Source organism: Chlamydotis macqueenii, chromosome Z (genome assembly GCF_036417535.1).
Source record: "Chlamydotis macqueenii isolate bChlMac1 chromosome Z, bChlMac1.mat, whole genome shotgun sequence".
NCBI lineage: Eukaryota > Metazoa > Chordata > Aves > Otidiformes > Otididae > Chlamydotis > Chlamydotis macqueenii.
The window spans coordinates 9548789-9569591 of record NC_141593.1 but is presented as its reverse complement, the minus strand read 5'-3'; the positions used below and the strand labels follow the sequence as shown (position 1 = coordinate 9569591).

The window sequence follows — 20803 nt, the reverse complement described above, 5'->3', positions numbered from 1 at the left end:
CAGTGCACAGGCCATAGCTGACTCTTCTACATTGTCTAATGTCTTCTCCCGGATTTCCCTTCTTCCTGTAGCTGGTTAGACAGTAAATGAACAAAACTGAACAGGGACAAGATTGATGTGGGTAGGATTCAGCAAGCATCGAAAAACACCCTCCTCCTGTAAAGCAGGAAAGAATCCAGGCTTGGATTATCATAATCAAAATTACTTGCTGCATAGCTAGATGAAAAGCCTGTAGCATATCAAGCTCCTAGAGATACAAGGGAAGGTGGCTTCTCAGGATTTGTGAAGGTATGGATGGAAAATGCTCAAATGAGAGGGCATCTAGATGTAGTGATTCCTGCAGAGAGTCACTTACTACATAGTGACTCAAAGGAAAGATGGGACAATCAATACAAAAAGCAACAAAATAAACTGTATTTTAAACTTGTAAAGCTTTACATCTCTCTCAGCAGTTATTATGAAAATTCGTGGCCACTCCTTTCAAAATAAAGAACTGCTGTGCATCAGCAAGCAGTTTAACTTCTATAATGATTAAAAACTATTTCTCTTTGTAGATTAAGGCTTAGCTGATGAGAATTAGTGCCGTTAGCCACAAAAAGTCCCTGTACAGCTGAATCACACTGCATGGTGCTAATGGCAACAGTTAATTAAAGCAATGGATCAAGCTTATGTAGTTCAGAAGCTTATTTTATAGTCAGAACAGCACCAGGTATGACTAGAACACACACACTTCATATGACTGAAATACCGAATAGTGTATGTATCAAGCATGTAAGTACGGTTTGCAATATGTTTGCTAATTGGCTATAGTAAAATCTATACAGGAAAAAAAATATAGCTAGCACAGGTAGAATTTCAGTCTTTCCCACTACCTGATCAGCAGTGTGTTTTGCTGACTGCTGTAAAGGCCAGAGGGAGAAAGGAGAACTGAGGGTGTGCTCTGGCACTGAATGAAGGCTGAAGAGGTGATCCATGTCTTGAGAGAGAGGCAGATACGGGAAGAAAAATCATTAATTCTTTCTGAGAATTTAGAGTCTGGACATCTCAAGAACAATCCAAGAACATGGAGCTATTTTTCCTTCCCACAACCTGTTCCCAAAACGATGCACTGTATGTGTAACGTGTATGTGAACAGTCGCTTACTTTCCATCCAGGAAATCCATCAGTGGCCTCAGAACATTATCTGCATCTTGTGCAACTGTATTTCTGGCATTAGCAGCAACATTTCCTGTGCCTTTCACTTGACAGAGGATATCAGACATTTGCTTGACACACTCATCAATACGAGTCTGAAAGCTGAACATATAGAGAAGAGGCAAAACCAAGATTATCAGCGGCAGAGATCTCAGCTTTAGTACATAAGGTAAAACATTGCAAGTCCATAAAACCATGCACTCAGTTACATACTCTTCCTTCCTGAGAGTTGCTGCTCATTTTCTTACTTTCTTTGTTACCAAGGGGCATGCTATGCAGTTCCTTATGTCTGTCATCCACAGCCTACCACCTCTGAACACAAGACACAGTCACATCTGAGAGGAGTTTGTTAATTCAGCTTGCAAAAAGAAATAGTCCTTTCCTGGTTTCAAGAAACACTGTTACTCTTCGACTAAAGCACTTTGCTGTATCTTTGCTTTCTTCACAGGGTGTTACATTACGGAGACTGGGATATTCTACGGAGCAATAGTACAATGCATCCACAACTGTAAGCACGCAGGAGTCCATCGGCAGTAATCTGGTTATGACCCACCATAGGCTAAGTCTTTAAAATAATAGAGATAGACTGAAGGCTTGCTGAAACCAGACCACTGCCATACAGTCCATGCTATATCAAAGTGTCAAAACGGGATGTCGGGCTCAGCTGTGAAATGATTGGTGTCACTGGAAGTGACATGCGTAAGTTACTGTTCCATCTTCCATCTCTTACTACTAAGAGGAGGGTCAAAATGAAATAATACAATGGTTAAAACTGATTAATAGATCAGCAGAGCTGTCAACATATCAATTCAGCCAATAAAGGAAAATGCTTTGACATGTAAAAGAACAGCTAGTAACAACGGGCGTTACAAATGACAGTTAGCTATACACTAACAGCACAGAGGTTTGAAACCTGGAAGAGAAGTCGTGCTAGCAGATAAAGACGTAAGAGCAGGAACACTGGTTTGGAAGTCAGCTTTATATCTGCATAAGAGGCCTGAACTTCTGGTGTGCAAGCCACCTAAGACATCTGTGGGTTGGGTGCTACCATACAACCCCTCTGCCCTGTGGCTCTCACCTTCCTTCTCCACCCCATCATCACCTCTTTCCTTTCCTGCACTGCCACCCTCCAGCCTCACGGCCCCTCTTACTCACTTCTAACCTGCCTCTCACTGGAGCAATTCCTGCAGGAATTCCCTCCTTCACTCCTACAGCCTCCAGAAAAGAAGAAACAGAAGCTAGCCTTGCGTGAAGTATAAACCCTTTCAAGGCTCCTTTTCTCTATTTTATCCTTTAAAGCAGAAAAGGCTTCTGTGTCCAGACATAATCCCCTCTCAGCACAAAGGTGGTGAGGTTCTTTGGACGCGTGCTGCTTTCCCAGCAGGCACAATTACCTCACATAAATCAAGAAAAGTTAAGACCTGCAGTGTCAGGTGTGCACAGCGTTGTATGAGCAACTATTTACAGACTCTGCACAGAAAATTGTGGATATCTGTCTTGTCTCCCACATTTACATCCTTTAGAAGATCCTGCTTATACAGTAAACCGCAGCTCTGCTTTTCATTCCCCATTACTATTAAGGAATGAAGTATCTGAGCTATCTGACTTGCTAAACCTCTTGCTGGCACATGTCTCTAAAACACTCCCTGTATGTACGCTGACACTGGATAATCTCTTCAAATTATATTGGCAAATGTCAAGATTGTACCTTAATTGTCTTGTAGCATTGACACCACGGAGACAAAATTCACCCCCTAATCATGATTTCCCACTCATCCTCCACCTAATTATGAGCCTTATTGATCCAATTCAATTACAGTTTGAATCTCTCCATTACTTGCTACAGCGTCCATTACTGGCAATGGAACTCCTCACTTATCTCCCCACTTAGCTCTGTGTGCTGAAATCCAAATAGTCACTAACAAATCCCACCACGATTTTTTGGTCATAAGTACTGCAAATCTGTATACTGCAGGAGGCTAAGTTGGTTCTATTTGCTTTATTCTTCTTGTCCATGTTTCAGCTACACTACGGTTCATACCTGCATTAATCTTGTTATAAAGCACAACATGAAATGAATGGAGGTTATCATGAGAAGTGGTTGTTTTTGAAGATCACTTGGGAACTCTATATTTCTAGATTCTGCTTAATTGACATCTTTTATGGTTCACTACAAAATTATTATGAAGTCGAGCACATTTTTATCCTCAGGTAAACAGTAACATGATTTGCAATAAAATGTAATTGCCATCAATTACTCTACTCAATTACTCTACATCAATTACAATACTTTAAAGAGCTCCTCCCCTCGAAACATTACAAAACACCATTCACAGCAACATTAGAACAAGTCAATCTCAAATTCTAAACCTGTTTCCTTCTTATTCCGATATTCATTTAACAATCAGAAATCAGTCAGCTGTTTCAAACATTTAGAGCAGAACGTTTAAACAAGAATGTTGCTTCGTAAATGCTAAGCTGGAAACTGCTTCCTGAGCAATAAAGGAGCAGGCAGATCAGTCACTGACAAGCACTACTTACAGAAAAAAAATCAGTCTATGTAATTCAAATACATTTTACAGTTGAGAGATCTCCGTGTTACATTTCTAAGCAGAGCACTATAGAAAAGAGAGACTTTTAAAACATTTCTCACTTCTTTAGATGGTCTCAGTATTTGAAAGACCATGAATTTATGACAAAAAGAAAAATACAATGCAGTTGACATGAGTTTCTTTTCCCTTCCTAACTTGACTGAGTGAGATTAGAGAAAAGAAAGGAATGCTTCAAGGACAAGGACCTCATTATACTCACCTGTTACCAAACACTGCACTCAGCTCATCCAAAACATTGTTCAGCTTCACCTGGAGCTCTTTGAGATGGTCACTTGCTTCTGCATCCAACTGTGGATGAAAGAAGAGCACTTAGCTTGAATCCAGAGAGCAGTGCGCTGCCCTTTGCAGTGCTGCTCTTCACTGTTGAGGCTACTCTTAATATCACCACTGGACTCTGCCAGCTAGCATGCTCTCCTCCACTGCCTGCTGCTGTTACAGAAGCTGTGAAATTATCAACAGGTATTTGTCTAAACAACAGCAAGTGGTTTCTCCAGGCTCCAATACCTTCCGATACCCTTCCTGATATTTGCAAAGTTGAGAAAGAAAGTGAATGTGAACTCCCTGTGGCCAACAGAGTAAGGCAGGCTGAGAAATCATCAAGCACTCTGCATTACCTTGGGCTCACGGGTCATTTCACTGCTCTACGTCTAGAAGGAGACAGGGCTTTTCAGACTGGATGTTATTTACTTGCGCATTTCTCCATGCATGGTCTTGAAAGATGCTATTTCACCTTCCACCCTGCTGTCAGTATTCAAACTGAAGACTGACCCAGCCACTGCTCTCAGAAGACTGGACCCCAGCTATTTTGAAAATTTAGCCACAGCATCACAGCAAGAACTGTCATGCACCGATCACTTCTGGAAAGCATACTCTCAGTTATGGGTATTGAGCACAAGTAGCTCTATTCTCACACAGAGCCAGATAGCTTTTTGTGTACAACTGTTCAGAGAAGACTTCACAAAACAAACAAACAAAAGTGCTCCAAGCACTAAATGGACACTGCTGACACCCTGGCACATGCTGTAAGAAAGTGCATGCTCCATTATTATCAGCCCAAAGCCACCTGGTTTTACATTCAACGGTGCCATGTATTCCAGCTGTAGTCATCACTCCAGTCTCAAAAGAGCCACTTCTGAGCAACCTACCTGTGTGTATATATAACAAGACATGTTGAATGCTTTGGGATCACTTGCTCAGAGAAAGTAACTTGTAAAACAGATTTGCCTTTGTATGCAGGCAGGCAAGCTGCTTGTAAAACAAAAACCTTTCAGAAATGTTTGCATTTGGCACTCAGAGCTTCAGCCCTTACCTCTAAGGCAGAGTATCTGTTTACAAATGTAACGAACCAGATGTCAGTACAGTGAGTAGTTTAGATTTTTATAGTGTATCCACACATGCAGCTATACCAGATTGGAACATGACAGGAGTTCCTACTTCCACATTCAGTGCGGAAGCCCTCTCCATGTTCCTCAGCATCTGTCATAGAAAGCCAAGCCTCAGAGGATTTGGAATCTGATCCATTCATTTTCCTGTTGTGAGCTGGCATGGAAAACTGACTCTATTAGGCATTGGAACCTGTGCTAATGAAACTCCTGGATCAGAATTTTAAAAATAATTTTTAAAAAACCCAAGCAAATGACTATTACTTAAGCCTTATAACATTAGGCATAGCTAGCTCTGATTATTTTTCCTTTATTAAAGTGAATTTGTATTCCTGTTACCTTTAAAACTCCCTCACTCTAGGAAGGCAGAAGGAAGCTAATGCCACGCCAGTCAGCAGTCATTCTAGCCAAGCTTGTAGGTAACAAAACAAAAACAACATCTCTTGGCAGTGGTTTGTCTTGACCCTACATTAATCCTTCCTTTCTCTTACTGTGTAAAGGTGCAGTGAGTCACAAGCTGACTGGTTTGCTACCTGCAATTAATGCCACTGAACAGTCCTCTGATTTTGACCATTTCTGCTAGATTTGAGGCAGGACCAGTTCATGATTCATCAAACCATTTGAAGTAACTGCTTTTCCAGTTGGAAAAAAAAAAAAAAAAAAAAAGCCAGAAGAATTTGCCACAAACTCATGAAGTTCAACCAGGTCAAGTGCAAGATCCTACGCATGGGTTGCGGCAATCCCAGGCATAAATACAGGCTGGGCAGAGAATGGATTGAGACCAGCCCTGAGGAGAAGGACTTGGGAGTGCTGGTGGATGAGAAGCTCAACATGAGCCGACAATGCGCCCTTGCGACCGACCCAGAAGGCCAACCACATCCTGGGCTGCATCAAGAGGAGCGTGGCCAGCAGGTCGAGGGAGGTGATTCTCCCCCTCTACTCTGCCCTGGTGAGACCCCACCTGCAGTACTGCGTCCAGCTCTGGAGCCCCCAACATAAGAAGGACATGGACCTGTTGGAGAGGGTCCAGAGGAGGGCCACGAAGATGATAAGAGGGCTGGAGCACCTTTCCTATAAGGACAGGCTGAGAGAGTTGGGGCTGTTCAGCCTGGGGAAGAGAAGGCTCTGGGGAGACCTTATAGCGGCCTTCCAATACCTCAAGGGGGCCTACAGGAAAGATGGGGAGAGGCTGTTCAGTAGGGCCTGTTGTGACAGGATAAGGGGTAATGGTTTCAAAATAGAGGGGGGTAGATTTAGATTAGATATTAGGAAAATTTTTTTTACAGTGAGGTTGGTAGAACACTGGAACAGGTTTCCCAGAGAGGTGGTGGATGCCCCATCCCTGGAAATGTTCAAGGCCAGGCTGGATGAGGCTCTGAGCAACCTGATCTAGTTGAGCACGTCCCTGCTCCTTGCAGGGGGGCTGGACTAGATGACCTTTGAAGGTCCCTTCCAACCCTAACCATTCTATGATTCTATGATTTACTTCTACTTCTTGATAAGCTATCCAGATGCATGTGTTACAGGCCTAGAGAATGTTTGAGGTCAGGATCAACAACTTATTGCCCTGGTTCATGAATCATGCAATTAATGCCTTGTTTTACTGTGAGGTGACATGGAGGGCTCACCAAATACCTCTAACCTTCTCATTGCTATTGTATTTCTTGACTACAAACTGTAGTCTTGGGAGCAGAAGAAAGGCTGATTGCCAGCCCTGTACTGCAAGAAGGGACAGCTGGAGCAACGCTTTGCCAAGAGGATGAGCTCCATTATCTGCGGCAAAGAATTCACTCTCCTCCAGAACATCAGCTCAAAGCTCCCTTGGTGCAACTGGCAAAACAGCTGCTCAAATTTAACTTAGAGCTGCCCAGCCTTACCCTCAGGAAGCAAAGCCCTGGCAAGCATTCAGTATCCACCAAGTCCTCTGTCATCCTAGAAAGGCTGTTGTCTTTTGAGCAACTGCTGCTATGGAAGGAGAAGTCCACATAATACATTACTGATCATTAATGCTTAGGCATTGTCATGCTTTGGCTTGAAAGCAAATTTCCAGGAATTACCTAAGTGTGATTTAAGTCCATTAGGAAGGTGCTGATAGGTGTGCACTGCTGTTTCACATATATAAACTACACACCAGTGACAGAGTCCCTGTCACATGTTTAACTGCAAACTGTTCTTTGCCAATACGGTGAAGCACTGATAACAGCGCCCAAACGAAACGGCGTATGTTTTGCTGCTGCTGCTCAGCCAATGAATTCCAAGCATATCAGCTATCACTGATAACAGGAAATGCTTCTTGGACTGCGTGATAGCCCTGGCTAGTAGAGTAAAGCAGAAAGCAGTATTAGGCAGTTGGGTCACTGCCATACATCACGTCCAGATCATTTCTATCGGAAGCTGGAGCTCAGCAGGCTTATGATCACCATTCTGTGGGTGTATTGGAGATGATTCAGAGGAAGAAAGCTAATGAAAAGTTCTCTGTGCAAAACACAGGACAGCACCCACCAGTGGCTTCTGATCTCTGAGTAAATGCTTCAGTTCCAGTGGAAACAGTGGCTGGCATGGCCACAGTTCTGCGTTTGAGATTAAATATGTGACACAGAAAACTGAGGTGCATACAAAAAAGGAAGAGGTAACTCTGTATTTACACTTCAGGGAGGACAGCCGGACCCTGTTAGTTTCCTGCAAAGATTTGGGACAATCAGAGTTTCAGAGAATTTGGGTCTCAAAGTCTCATCCAAGCACATCCAGGGCTGGAACCTCAAGTTCTCTGCTAATCTGCCTGGTGGCATTTACAGCATAGTGCCATGAAGTTCAATTTAGGTTCATCTTCTGCTTCTCTCATGGATGAAATGGAACCCGTAAGTCTAAGAATGTACTGTGATGAGCTTCCAAGGTTTCCAAAGTTCCAAATTAGTTCTTCTTTGGTTTCTACACACATTGGTGAAGCACAAGAAACCAGAACTGAAAGGCTCCTCTGTAGCTGAAGAAACATAGCTCTTGCCTTCTAGAAGGCTGAAGATGTTAATCAATTCGTATCTTAAAGCCAGAGAACCTGTGAAATCATCAGGTCTGATGTGACATATCAGCAGACAGAGAATTTTGCCGTGCTATCCTATTTTAGCTTTACGCAAGTTACAGAGTTCATCCAGCTCCAGCTTGAAGTTGCTGATTTTCACTCTGTCTTCCTCCCCTAGCACCTGGGAGCTCCCCTTTGCAGAGGTGACTGTGAAGCAGGGAGCTCAACAGATCCAAACTCCCTTCAGGGACCTGCACTGAACTTTCATCCATCTCCCCACTTTTCTACAGGATTCAAGAGTAAGGAACCTGGAGCGCTGAATGTATCAGTGTTTTGAACCCACTGTCAAAGAGCACTAGGTAGCAGCAGTATTTCAAAGCTTTCTAGAGTTGTGCAGTGCTACAGATGGAGATGGATCTTTGAATCAGAAGCAAAGGAAGCCACAAGCACATAGTAACTGAAAATCCCCAAGTTCTAGCTTCACACATGGTACATCTAACATACGTGTTACAGGAACAACAAAATATTTGCTATGACATTCTCAACACTACCTTTGGGAACACCAGAAGGTGAACAGTTCAAGACGACCAGGACATACCACTATGCTACTTTCTTATTCTCCCATGGAAGCAGTTCCTTTCTGGGAAAAGCAGTCGAGATAATGTTTACATTTGGGCAATCTACTGTGTGACGTATAGATGAATATATACCAAATCTGTCACAGAAAGTAAGAACTGCCCTTCTTGAAGGAGAGGATAAAACCCATAGATGCATATCCAGCAGCATGTTTGTCTGCATGTTCTATTTTCAAAGCTGTTGTTTCAACAGTAGTTACTCACCAGTCAAGTTCAATCTGCATCAGTGAAAAGACTACTTAAACTAGGACAAGACCTTGTTTTCTCTAGCAAAACAGAGAACCTGGCAGGTTTCAAGTCAAGAAGCAAAGTACTATACAGCCACCAAGAGGGAAACCCCTGGGGATAGCAAATAATGCAGACACCTAACACAACACAATTTATTTCTGGTGCTCAGCAGCAGCCTAATAAAGTGGATAAGCAGCATTTGAAAAGAAATGGAAAAAAATAACTTCCAAAAATCAGCTTCCTAGCATGTTTGCCACATTTCTTCCCGTGTGCTTTATTGCTTGCAGTCTGGGTTTCTCTTCCTTTTTTTTCCCTTTTTGACTCCACAGTACAGGGGAAATAGTGGATTCATGACCTATGTTCTACCTTACCTACACTTCCTGAGGAAGGTTTTAAAAGGCAGAATGTAGAGAAGAGGTCTTGGGTAGGAAAAGCAGCCAACAGCCTTAGAAATACTACTTTTTCTCCCCTTGTTTAACACAGTATCAGGTGATAGCTTCAATTTTAAATACAGGGGAAACCTACTTAACGGCCACCACTATGGAAAATAGTAGCAAACTGATTCCTTAAGGGAAATTAAGTGTACATGGATCAAAACTTTATAAACCACTTCATAAATATTTCACCATAAGTTTTTTTTTTTCCTGAAAAATGAGCATTTAGCTACCACTCCTATTACAGCTGGGAGCATATAATGTTAGTTCTTGATGTAGGGCTCAGAAATTAAGATTGTTGAGATCACATGTGAAAGACAGCCCTTGTCTCATGGGTAAATCTATTTGTTGAGATTTTTGCCACTTCATAGAGTTCTGCCACTGAGCACAAGAAAGATTTTAAACAGCAATTCAGGCAAAAACTGAGCTGTCCATCAGCAAAGCTGACTTTCCTCTTGGCATACAGGTCATAGCACAGGCTCTACCACAACACAACCAAAGAAAATGCACTTAGGCTTTGAAAATAATTTTTTCCTAACATCAGCATCACCAGTCTTTTCTTCATCTTCCCGAATCTTGAAAAGCAATGAAAAGGAAGAGAAAAAAAAAAAAGATACATGGATTATATCAGAACAGAAACAGTGATCTGGGGGAGAAAAACCTTATTTCTGTTAAAATGGCCATCTCAGAACAGACAGACACATCTGAGTATCCAACAAAGCCTGAGTACAGAACTCTTATTTGCATGTCTGCATACTGGACATTTAGTGCCAAAGTTACCATCCCACATTTATATGCCACATAAAATGATTTGATAGCCAACTGTTCTCAGATCTATCTGTCTTCCGAGTTGTGAAACCACCAGCCATGCCCACATCTAGCCCACGTGAGCACACTACGTAACCTTTTATTTCCCGCTCCCTGCTATTCTGTGCTTCCAAACATTCCTTCCTGCATCTTATGGCAAATTTAGTTGCAAAGTCTTCAGGTATGACTGCCTCCTCTCACTTATAGTGCCAGGTGTCATGGGGCTCTCCTTAGGCCTGTAGTCTTCAAGAACCAGTATGATGCAAATAATTTAGTAACAGTGCAGTAGGAATGAGTAATACGCAGTCTCTTAGTGCTCTTACCTCTTTACCACCCATGGCTTCAAACATCTTCTCTAGCTGCACCCTCAGTTGTTGGATGTTATTCATCAGGATGCAGGGCTGAAGGGACAAAAGCAGGTGCCTGTTACTGCTGAGGGTACCAACACATGTTCACCACTGGTACAGTCTGTGCCTCAACACCCTTCCCCAGGTACCACCAGATCTGAGAGTCAAATAGGAGGTAGGGCACACACAGATTTCAGCACTCAAACATAAAAAAGACAAGTCATTTTATCTCCAGCTTGAAATGGGATGGCCAGTTCCAGAAACCCCAGATCAGATCTCTGCTGTTGTATTTTCCTCCTAAGCTTTATGATGAACAGAGAACAAACTGTCAAAAAATCAGTGCCAGGACAAGGCCCATTCTCTGCAGCTCCTGCCATGCCCTGCAAGAGTCCACACTGTGTCACCTTCAGCCTCTTAATGCTGCAATGTGTTATTGTGAATGGTGTACACCCCAGATCAGAAGGGGAACTACCAGTCACATCTGCACTCAGAGGCACATCTGGGTCCTGCCAGGCCAAGCCTGAGAGAAACACTCAAGGGCAGCCTGAGCAATAGACTCTTCCTTCTGCATCCCTAGTACAGGTGTGAGAGATAGGAAACCAGCATGGGACAGACCCAGGGTTTGAAAATGTAAGGCCTTGTTTTATTCAATACAATGAATTTTACTGAATTCAGGATTAAATAGCAAGATAACTAGTTGCAGACAACAGTAAATCAAGAGTGCTGCTAAGTACCAGATCTACAGAACAATCTGTGCTCTTTTTTCTTTTTTTTTCTCTTTTTTCTTTTTTTTTTCTTTTTTTTCCTCTTTTTTTTTTTTTTTAAATCACCCCTGTGACACACAATTGAGAAAGGCAGAGCAAAAGTTAATTTTAAGCGGACCTGACAGCCTCCAAGCCCTGCAGATCATCTTCAGGACCTAGTTTTATTTTATGGCCAAGCCAGAATTCAATCTGCAAAAGCATATGAATTATGATAAAAACAACACTGAAAATATTTGCATCATCAACACGGTCGGGTGCAACGTGAGAAACTTGGTTTCATCAGGACAAATGCGTGACTCCTCAAGGTAGAAGAGAAGCTCAGCATGACTCACCAGCTTCTCCTTGGAACAGTAGGACTGAAAGCTCTTGGAAAGGATGTCAGCATACTGCATCAGCACTTTCCCAATAGTCTGTGAAGACAAAATGGGAGCACTGTTACACGTCCTCTATCACTGCAGGAGAAATCCAGGAAATAAAACTTAAAAAACCATAATACTGTGTTGCATCCCACTAAAGAAAGATAAAGAGCTGGATGTTGAGGGTATTACCTTAGCAAACCTCCTGTTATAATGAGCAACAATGACAGGGTCCGGGCACTCCAGTTTCTTAATGATCTCAAAGCTCTGATTCAGCTGAGTGAAGACATCCACCACTGAGCAAGAGAAGAGAGCATGCTCGGATGTTTGCTGGAACTAAAACAGAAGTACAAAGAGTCATTTTCAAATGGAAAGACCTGAAATACAACCACTTCATGGGTGTCTCCATCATCTGCCATAGTGGAGGTAGGACAACTTTATCAAAACCTATGTCTTCCTCAGAATTAGTCAAAAGCTCTCCAAAAGGCCCAAAGGAAGTAAATAGCCAATTCTGTTGTGTTATAAGTTCACTGCCCTTCACCAGCTGTGACATGACAGGCACCAAGGAAATGTAGCATGATGCTGAGACCCTTAATGAAATGCATGGCTTGCCTGTCAGTTAGTGAGGAAAGAAGGAGAGAGTGAAGAGGGTTTTTTTAGATTTTCTTAAAATTCAGATACTAAAGAGAATGCTTACATTAGCATCACAGACTACAGTGCCAATAGTCACTGAACAAATGGGAAGGCTTTTGCTCTCCATTGGGAATACTCAGCAAATTAAGAATAAGATTATTCTGTCAGTGCATTAAGGTCACATTCTCACTGCATGACTAACAACATGCAAAGTGCCTTATATTTCAATCACCTCTCACAAACAGAGAGAGATGAGAGAGCACCAAGCCACTGGCTGACAGATTGACAGCAGCAGAACAGAACAGACATAAATGAATGATATGCACCTTGTTGTTAAATAGGTCTCTGTTACCTGTAGAAAAAAAAAGTCCTAAAATGAACTAGTTTCACAGTTGTTTAGCAAGCAAAAAGGACTGCAACCTCCATTTGTATCACAGCTGAATTTAGTGTTGTTCTTTGGTTCTGGACACTGAAGGAAGCAGCACCAAGTTGTTCTTCACTCAGAGTGACCTACATACCCCATCTTTTTTATCTCTCTCCAAAGCACCATGCAGGAATTCTAAGGAAACATCTTCATTTTCATCCAGCCACTGCATCACAAACTGCTCAAACCACCTGCAGGAGGGACAGGAAAGAGCAAATTACAGCAAGAAACAGAGCACCCCAGCCAGACTCAGACAGTGCTGCTGTTCCAGCAAACTTTGCCACTGCTAGATATCTGAATACTGTTATCTGTGTGTGCAGCCAAAGTTTTCTGAAATACTCCTACCTGTACACAAGCTATGGGTGAGCAGGGCCTGTATCATCACTTAGGCTGGACCAGCCTCTGCAGACTGTTGGTCCTGAGCTGATTTTGTCCTTCTCCCCGTCTTTCCTCTTCCTTGGTACCTTCCCCCCTTGAGCACCACCTTGCATCATCTCAGAGCACTTTATCTTTTCTTCCCCTTTCACTCATGTGCCAGACAGGACAAGGGAGACCTCCAAACCCACTATCTCCACATGCCAAGAGAGACAGCACTGTCCTGCTGCTTGTTTGGATGTACCATCTTTCATGTGAGAGCTGCAAATGAGTATAAAGGGAGGAAAAGAAGCACCAGCTTTCCAGAGCCCTTCATCCACTTTATCTGCAGATACAGACATATTTCTGGAATCCCAGGAGAGAGAATCAAGGCTAGAAGTTTTCTCCACTTTAATCCCGCTTTCCTTTTTCCCCAAGTCTTCTCTAGAATGCTCTCCCATTTCTACAGGCTGGTGATCTCACTGTGAAGATGTCTGAGTCAGATTAACTTCCGGTGATAGCACAGCACATCTGCTAGAGCTTGCAGGAAGCTGGCCAGCTCTGTAAGCAGCTCTTCATTGTTTTCTTTTAGAGAAGCACAAATCTAGTTCCTGTTAAGTTCTTGGAGCATGGTCCTAGAAGCAGGATAGCAAACTTTGTCTCTATTCCTTCTCCTCACTTCGGAGGATAAGCTAAGCAGCAGAGCAGAATCCAAGAAGCTGCTGAAACAGCCACTGCTGTATCTCAGGGGTTGTCTTACACGAGGTGGTGTCTGGACCTATCACCTGCACTGAACAAAAGGCTTCTACACAACCCCACCTTGGCCAAACAGGGAAAGTGAGAAGCAGCTTCAGTGATGGGACCTTAGAGCTGGCCATCCCTCTGTTCTCTGCTCTCTGGGACACATCCACATAATACAAAGCGGAGGGAGGTGTCTGTGTTTAAGCAACAATATAGCACTTACAGCTTTATTTAAATGTCTATCTAGACATAGTTGTGTGCCAGTGCCAACATGCTGCAGCTAAAGCAAATCTTAATTTCAAATATTACTAAACAGCATTCACAAATAAAGGGAAAAAGTGCCCATGTGCGATTTTAGTCCATGCAAAAGATTATTATATGAGCTTCACAGAGTGTAGCCTCCTCTAAACAGGCAGCTGTGTTCATAGAGATTGTGCTAATTATGGTCTAGGTTTGCAAAGAACATGAAAGCATGTGCCAGACATGAAAGGGAGATCAAGAGCAAATTCACAGACAGAGCATACTAGATAGCCTTAAATACTCTCAGCACTTAGAAACATAAAGCACATCAATGCTAATATTGGAAATTGTAACTGACACAGTGTTAAACGCCAACAGCAACCTGTCTACGCAGTCCTATTTAGTACAGACAGTAACAGTGGAACATTGTCACAGACATATGGCCTTCCTGTATTCTGGAAAAATTCCTTTTGAATGGCCCTTCAGGCTCCTAAAAGTCAGCATATTTTGTAGTCTGCTGCAAGTTTCTCAAGCTTTCAACATCTTGTTTAAAACTACAGTAGCGTATTTTAAAGTGACAGCTCAATCCTTAGAAAAGAACTCAGGCAGTTTACAAAGAAGGAACTACACATCTTCCACCTGTTTCACAGTGCCCAGGCTGCAAGCTGCTGACTGCTTCACATGTCATAGGTCCACGTGCAGGGAGGATTACTTGTTTGCATTGTGTTGTGGTTTTGTTTAGTGACGGGGGGCCTAAGGTGGCAGCTTCTGTAGGAAACTGCTAGAAGTCGCTCCCCTTTGTTCAGCGGACTCGGCCGGATCTAGGGCGAACCCGCTGCTGGCCAAGGCCGAGCCAATTGGTAGCAGAATGTTCCGTGATAACGCCTCTGCAATAAGATTTTCAAGAAGGGGAAAACAGAAAGGAAAAGGAGAGAAGAGAAGATGTGAAGAAGCTGAGCGGGGGCAGAGGCACAGAGGGAGAGGTGTGGGCCTCGAACAAGATAACCTCCCCCCACCCCTCCCTCTTCCTGAACTACAACACACTGGAAGCCATAATTTTCACTCTGAGAAGTAGAGCAACTTCCTGACTATCATTCATCCTTAGTTATTGCACAACATTTACAAGAAAGGGACAATCACTGTTGAGAACAGTCATTGTTCATTTTTATGGCTACCATATGCTGATACACAAAATCAAGCGTGTAGGTATTTTATTGCCTTACCAAACTGTCTAAACAAAGGTGGCAAGGAAAAAGGTACTGGTGGTGGTGCTGGTGTGTTTGTTCCCCATCCCATTAAAAAAAAAAAACATTACCTCCAGAAATAGGTTTAATATAAATCTTTAAGAGCAAAGTGAATCACTTAGGTCAGGTAAGGAAATTCTGTAACTACATTTGTAAAGCCAGGCTCGACTTTGTCCTCTATTGGCTGGCAGGAAAACCCAAGAGATATAAATCATCTATAAATACTTCCAGTCCCTAGGCACATTGAGGACGAAAATGTGTTTTGAGTTGTTAAGACAAACTTAGAGTTATCTTAGCCCAAATACCCCTTACAGTGCTTTTAGTATCAGGTCTTGCCTGTTGAGCAAGTGAGGGGAGACTCTGAGGACTATGAAGGCAAAATGATATTCAGAATTATCTAGCACAGAAACTAATACAAATAATCTGATTTCATGCAGAAATAGCTTCAAACTGTTATTATACGGCAAATATCCTCTTCCTCATCTGCTTCAGTTATTGATCTGTTACCAAATGCTGAAATGACTCACACACCAGCACACAAGGCAGAGGCTCAGGGTGCTGCTTCAGAGACATTCTGTGCTTGCAGGGGTCAGCACAGCCCGACTCAAGATGGCACAGCCAACCTCTCCAAATGAGGTTTGCACAGAATACGCCTCATTCCTGTCTGCCAGGAAAGGGAGTAACGCTTTGTAATTGAATGAAGGTTCACTTCTGTTGATTGCACAACAGTAGCATAACACAAAAGAATGCAATTCCAGCTTGGCCAAGAGCCTGGCTCCTGTGGTCTCAACTTTACAGGTGAATTAATCTTCTTCACTTGCTGTGTTGATGCATGTGGGTACCCAGCTAACATCCTGTGAGCCTTGGCAAGCGCAGAGACAAGGAGGCAGGCAGGGTTTCAAAGACTATGATGAAGTGAGCCAGAAGAATAAGACAGGACTTCAAAGGAAGGAATACCTTCCCCCACCAGAGAGGAGGTAGTCTCCAGTACAGCTACAATACCAGCTGCACACTAACATCAGTATTAAAACAAAACACAGAACACTTCTTTACATATCTAAAATGCTGGAATTTTTTTGGAAACTCACACTTCACAGATTTTAGCTGGCAGCTAAAAAGTGAAGAGAGGAAGTTTTGAAGATCCACTCCTAATTATGCTGTTACGTCAGTTTCAGAAACTGGTGCTGAATTTCAGAAAATAAGGGGAGCATAAAAACTTCAGCTTCAATACTTTGGAGCATTCACTTTATTCAGTCATATCTCAAGGCTATCAGAAACGTGTTTTGTCAAAACAAACAGCGAGTTTGTGGACAGTCTCATCTGTTGAGTAGACCAGCTGTTCTCTGGACAGTAGCAATTTAGTTTCACCTACAGAGTTTACTGATGTGCAAACCTGACACGTGGACCCCTCTGTTTAAGGAAGATTCAAGACTAAAAATACTTGTGATGAAGCAAATCAAAGGACAAGAGCACATTGCTGTAATTGATACCAAGGGGATATTTCGTGACAGGTGAAGGTTATGGTTGAAATAAACATCACCTGTGTCTGACAATGTGGCTATTGTACTAAAATGCAAAAGCAAAGTAACAAAGCCAGCGGCTGCAAACGTACATGATCACTGAAGCTCTACCACAAAGGCCAGCAGAGCAGAACAGCCTGCAAACGACTGCAGAATGAAACTGAGCATCATTATCCTGATTACACAGGACAAAAAGAGAGATTAAGAATATCTGATGGTTTGCCTGAAATTGCACTGACTCAGAGGCACAGTGAAAAGAACAAGGCTTTTGAGACTGTCGCTCCAGCACCCTATTCACTGAGTTAATGCCTCTTGCTGACCTGATTTGTTAAGCAAGGCCCAGAGCCCAGGCTGAGCAATTACGCCAACTGCCTCAAGTCTTATGAGTATGCAGCTAGCACCAGGCTTGAGGGACTGCATGCATGACCGGATAGGAGGAGAATTCAAAATTCCAAACTGGAAACACAGTCCAAGCAACGTGTGTATTTCAAGAGGGGCAAGTGCAAAGTGCTGCATTTAGACAGCAGTGAACAGGCATATACAAGATGGGAAGAACAGCTAGGTAGGACACTCTGTTAAGGGTACCTGGGGGCTGGCTTGTGGCCCACTGGAAGCATCACTAGTCAATGATACCATTGAAGAAAAAAGGAAGAAAGGCTGCTATCATCCCAGCGTGTGAGAGCAGCAGCAGTGCCTGCAAGGCAATGCAAGGCAAGATCTAGATGAAACATCAGTATTTAAGTCTGGGTGTTATATGTCCAGACACAGACAATCTGGAGAGAGATGAGTAAACCTCACTTACACGGAAAGCTGGGAACAAACGGGAACCAGCAGAAGACTAGGAAGGGACATGAGAAAACCATTGTATTCTTGTAAAACAGGAACAATTTGTTCTCCATTCCCAGGCTGATAGGATAGGCTGTAACAAGCTCAAATTGAAGCGAGAAAGATTTGGAGGTGGGGGAAGGGGAGTGTGCTAAACCTCCAAAACCCAGTGGAGGGGTAACAGTGAAGTACAGGGAAGCTGCTTGAAAGAGATGTGGAGAAACCATCACTGAAAGCCTCTGGAAACCAAATAAACAGTGGTCAGAAACAACACACCTGTTCTTGTCTTAGGCCAAGTGTGGGACTATAGCTAAAGTATTCCCTCCAGGTTGCTCAGATAACTTTTTGAGCTCATAGACTCTCTTCAGGTCTGAAATCTACTGCTGCTCTGTTAAAGTTAAGTAGAAGCTGAGAACAATCGCTTAGAGCACAAGAGTGACCACTTATCCGATGTTTCCAACTAAATCACTTGGTCTTAAAAAAAGAAAACATTATCTTTACTTAAAAATCTTATTGTGTGTATATAAATACAGCACTCATACACACACATACAGATAAACATACAGAACACACAGATAAAGCTGTATCTATTAACACAAGAATGCAAGCATATAACCAGAGACTGCTTTTTCACAAAAAAAACCCACACTGCAGGCAGAAAGTGGCTTAAAGACTGTCCATGCCATTGCTAAAGCTTTTGACATCTTGGGAGATACAGTACAATAAAGGACGGCATTGTGTCAGGGACAGTGGCACAGTACAGAGGGGACAAACATGCACATAAACACAGAAAATCAAGAGTAAAGAAATGAAGGCAGCCACAGGAGAACCAAATGACTACTCTCAAGGTGACACAAGGAGATACATGGTGGGGATTTACTACAGGAGACGTAACACACTCACGCGGGATATTCAGGCACTTTTCCCTTGAAGGCAGGCAGATCACGAACATATTCGTTGTACAGCCACTTCACTTTGAAGTGTAAATTCATATAGTCTGCACTTTTACACAGTCTGTGTTTTTCATGCTCTGTAAGGAAGGCAAAAAAAAGCAGTTAGGTCTGAATTTAACACTATCACTGCATCAGGCACAGGACGGTCTTATAAAGCATGTCCAGATTATGCAATGGTTTTGAGCATGAAGCACCTAAAGAGCTACAAAATCTTCACAACACAGGATTTCGGCAGCAGGCAAGGGTTCTTGGTGGTTGACTGTTGGGGCTCTGCAGCTTATTTCTGTAGCTCCAATTAATACTTCCTTTGTTAAAGACTTTTTAGTTGTCAAAGAAATAAAAATAGAGCAATCTCTTATGGCCTTTCCATTTAACATATTACAGTTCAGATTTCATCTTTGCAGAAAACAAATCAAGGAGAGCGAAATCTGTTCATTCTTGGATATAAACAAAGATAACACGAACATGTTAAGCTACATCACCTAAGAGACAAGAGTAGAAAGAAGCAAGTTCTTTAGAGTTTGACAGTATCTGTCACAAGCAAGTTCAAATGAGCTACACAGGAGCTGGAGCATTCCCTGATCCCCTGTTTGGATAAATTCATGACACTCCCTTTTCAGAAGGCAACTGTTTTCTTATTTGTATTGCTTTCCTGAGCACAGTCCACTGAAGGGACCCATGGATATCTACCTGCTGCTAAGCCTCTTCCTCCTCCCAGGTTTCGTTATGTTTTTGTAGCCAGGTTATGCCGGGACAATGCAGTTTCTCCCTGTATAATACACATACTTTCACAACATGACCCTTCCTACACACCTAGGCTGCTAAGGCACTTGCCATACTCAGACCTATGTTTCTGAAGGATCATCTCCCTAGACCACCACTCCCCTTTCTCATGATAAATGTATGCTGCATATCTTCGCTCTCAAGGCCCTTCACAGCCTACATCCACACTACCATCTTTCAGCAATTGACTCCCACCTCTGATCAGCCCACCATCCCTGGTTTTAAACTACTTGCTAAGTTCTTGCAAAAGCATCTCAACACTTTCTCCCAAGCCACCCCTCATGTGCTTAAACAGGCAGCTCGTTCTACTGCACAGCTTTTCTTCAAAATCTCCTTGAAAAATTTTTATGATGCTAAGAGGACTCAGTAGCCAGCTTTTGCCTGCGCTGCAATCCTGAACTACCAGCTGACAAATTCTGCATCGCCGCTCCCTAGTGCCGCCTATCCATATCCATCCCTTTCTTCTACTAAGCTTCAACAGTATGAATACACTTTGTGCCAGGCTTCTTTGTTCACTCTAGCACCACAGCAAGCTGCTAGTCCACGACTACAGTGAGAGATAGGAGACTAAAACATGGTTTTGGCTTAGACTCAGGGTTTTTTTTCCAAAATTTGACTTCAAACCCATCTTCCTACCTTTTATGTGATTACGTCATTATTGATGTAGCTTTCCAAGGGCATCACTGCTGACATACAGACAGGATTCAACTATGTTAAAAACTAGAAGTCTTTCCTCTTAATTTTAAATAGCTTTAATCTAGGACTTTGGTATAAGTACCCAGTAACTAAGTAGATATATGCACATGTGAGCATATATGCAATGTCTTACAGATACTCATCAGCAGAAGTTGTGTCTTAATGATGTAAAATGATCCCAGCTTTCTAACCAGACAGATAAGCTTAACTTACAATATCATCATCTATTTTCAGGTAAAAGTGAATTCTTGTCACTGTTTCAAGACATTAAGAAACTTTCATATCTCTCTTGAAGCTTCAACGACATGCACAAGAAGAAAGGCCAAATAAATTATGAATTATCCAAGTGAAAACACAAAAACCAAAGAACTTTTAATGCATAATTATTCCATCAGCCTTGCTAACTCCCAAGCAGTGGAACACTCCAGTGAGTTGTCTGCAAACCTCTGTAACAGTGTAATACAGATTTCTTTCTAATTCATATGTAGCAGATCCACATAGATATAATCTCAAAAAAAACCAAAAAAACAAAAAAAAAAAAACAACCAAACCCAAACCTAACCTTTCCTAATAAAGAAATTAAAATGTTTGCTATCTCCCAGGGGTGATGATGGT

The 20803-nt window shown here is 42.5% G+C and overlaps 1 protein-coding gene across 5 annotated transcripts in view; it reads right to left on the bottom strand.

The window, feature by feature from the left end:
- UNC13B (unc-13 homolog B) overlaps positions 1-20803 on the bottom strand; it is a 191792-nt gene that overhangs the window by 24553 nt on the left and 146436 nt on the right. For 4 of the 5 annotated variants that reach the window (XM_086770217.1, XM_086770216.1, XM_086770214.1 and 1 more), the window contains 7 exons: positions 18660-18786; positions 12927-13023; positions 11968-12111; positions 11752-11829; positions 10632-10709; positions 4006-4094; positions 1144-1296 (listed from right to left, as the gene is read on the bottom strand). In XM_086770217.1, the coding sequence (XP_086626343.1) occupies positions 1144-1296; positions 4006-4094; positions 10632-10709; positions 11752-11829; positions 11968-12111; positions 12927-13023; positions 18660-18786 (766 nt within the window). Of the gene's footprint in view, positions 1-1143; positions 1297-4005; positions 4095-10040; positions 10077-10631; positions 10710-11751; positions 11830-11967; positions 12112-12926; positions 13024-18659; positions 18787-20803 lie in introns of all 5 variants that reach the window. The other variant, XM_086770213.1, reaches the window with a different exon arrangement.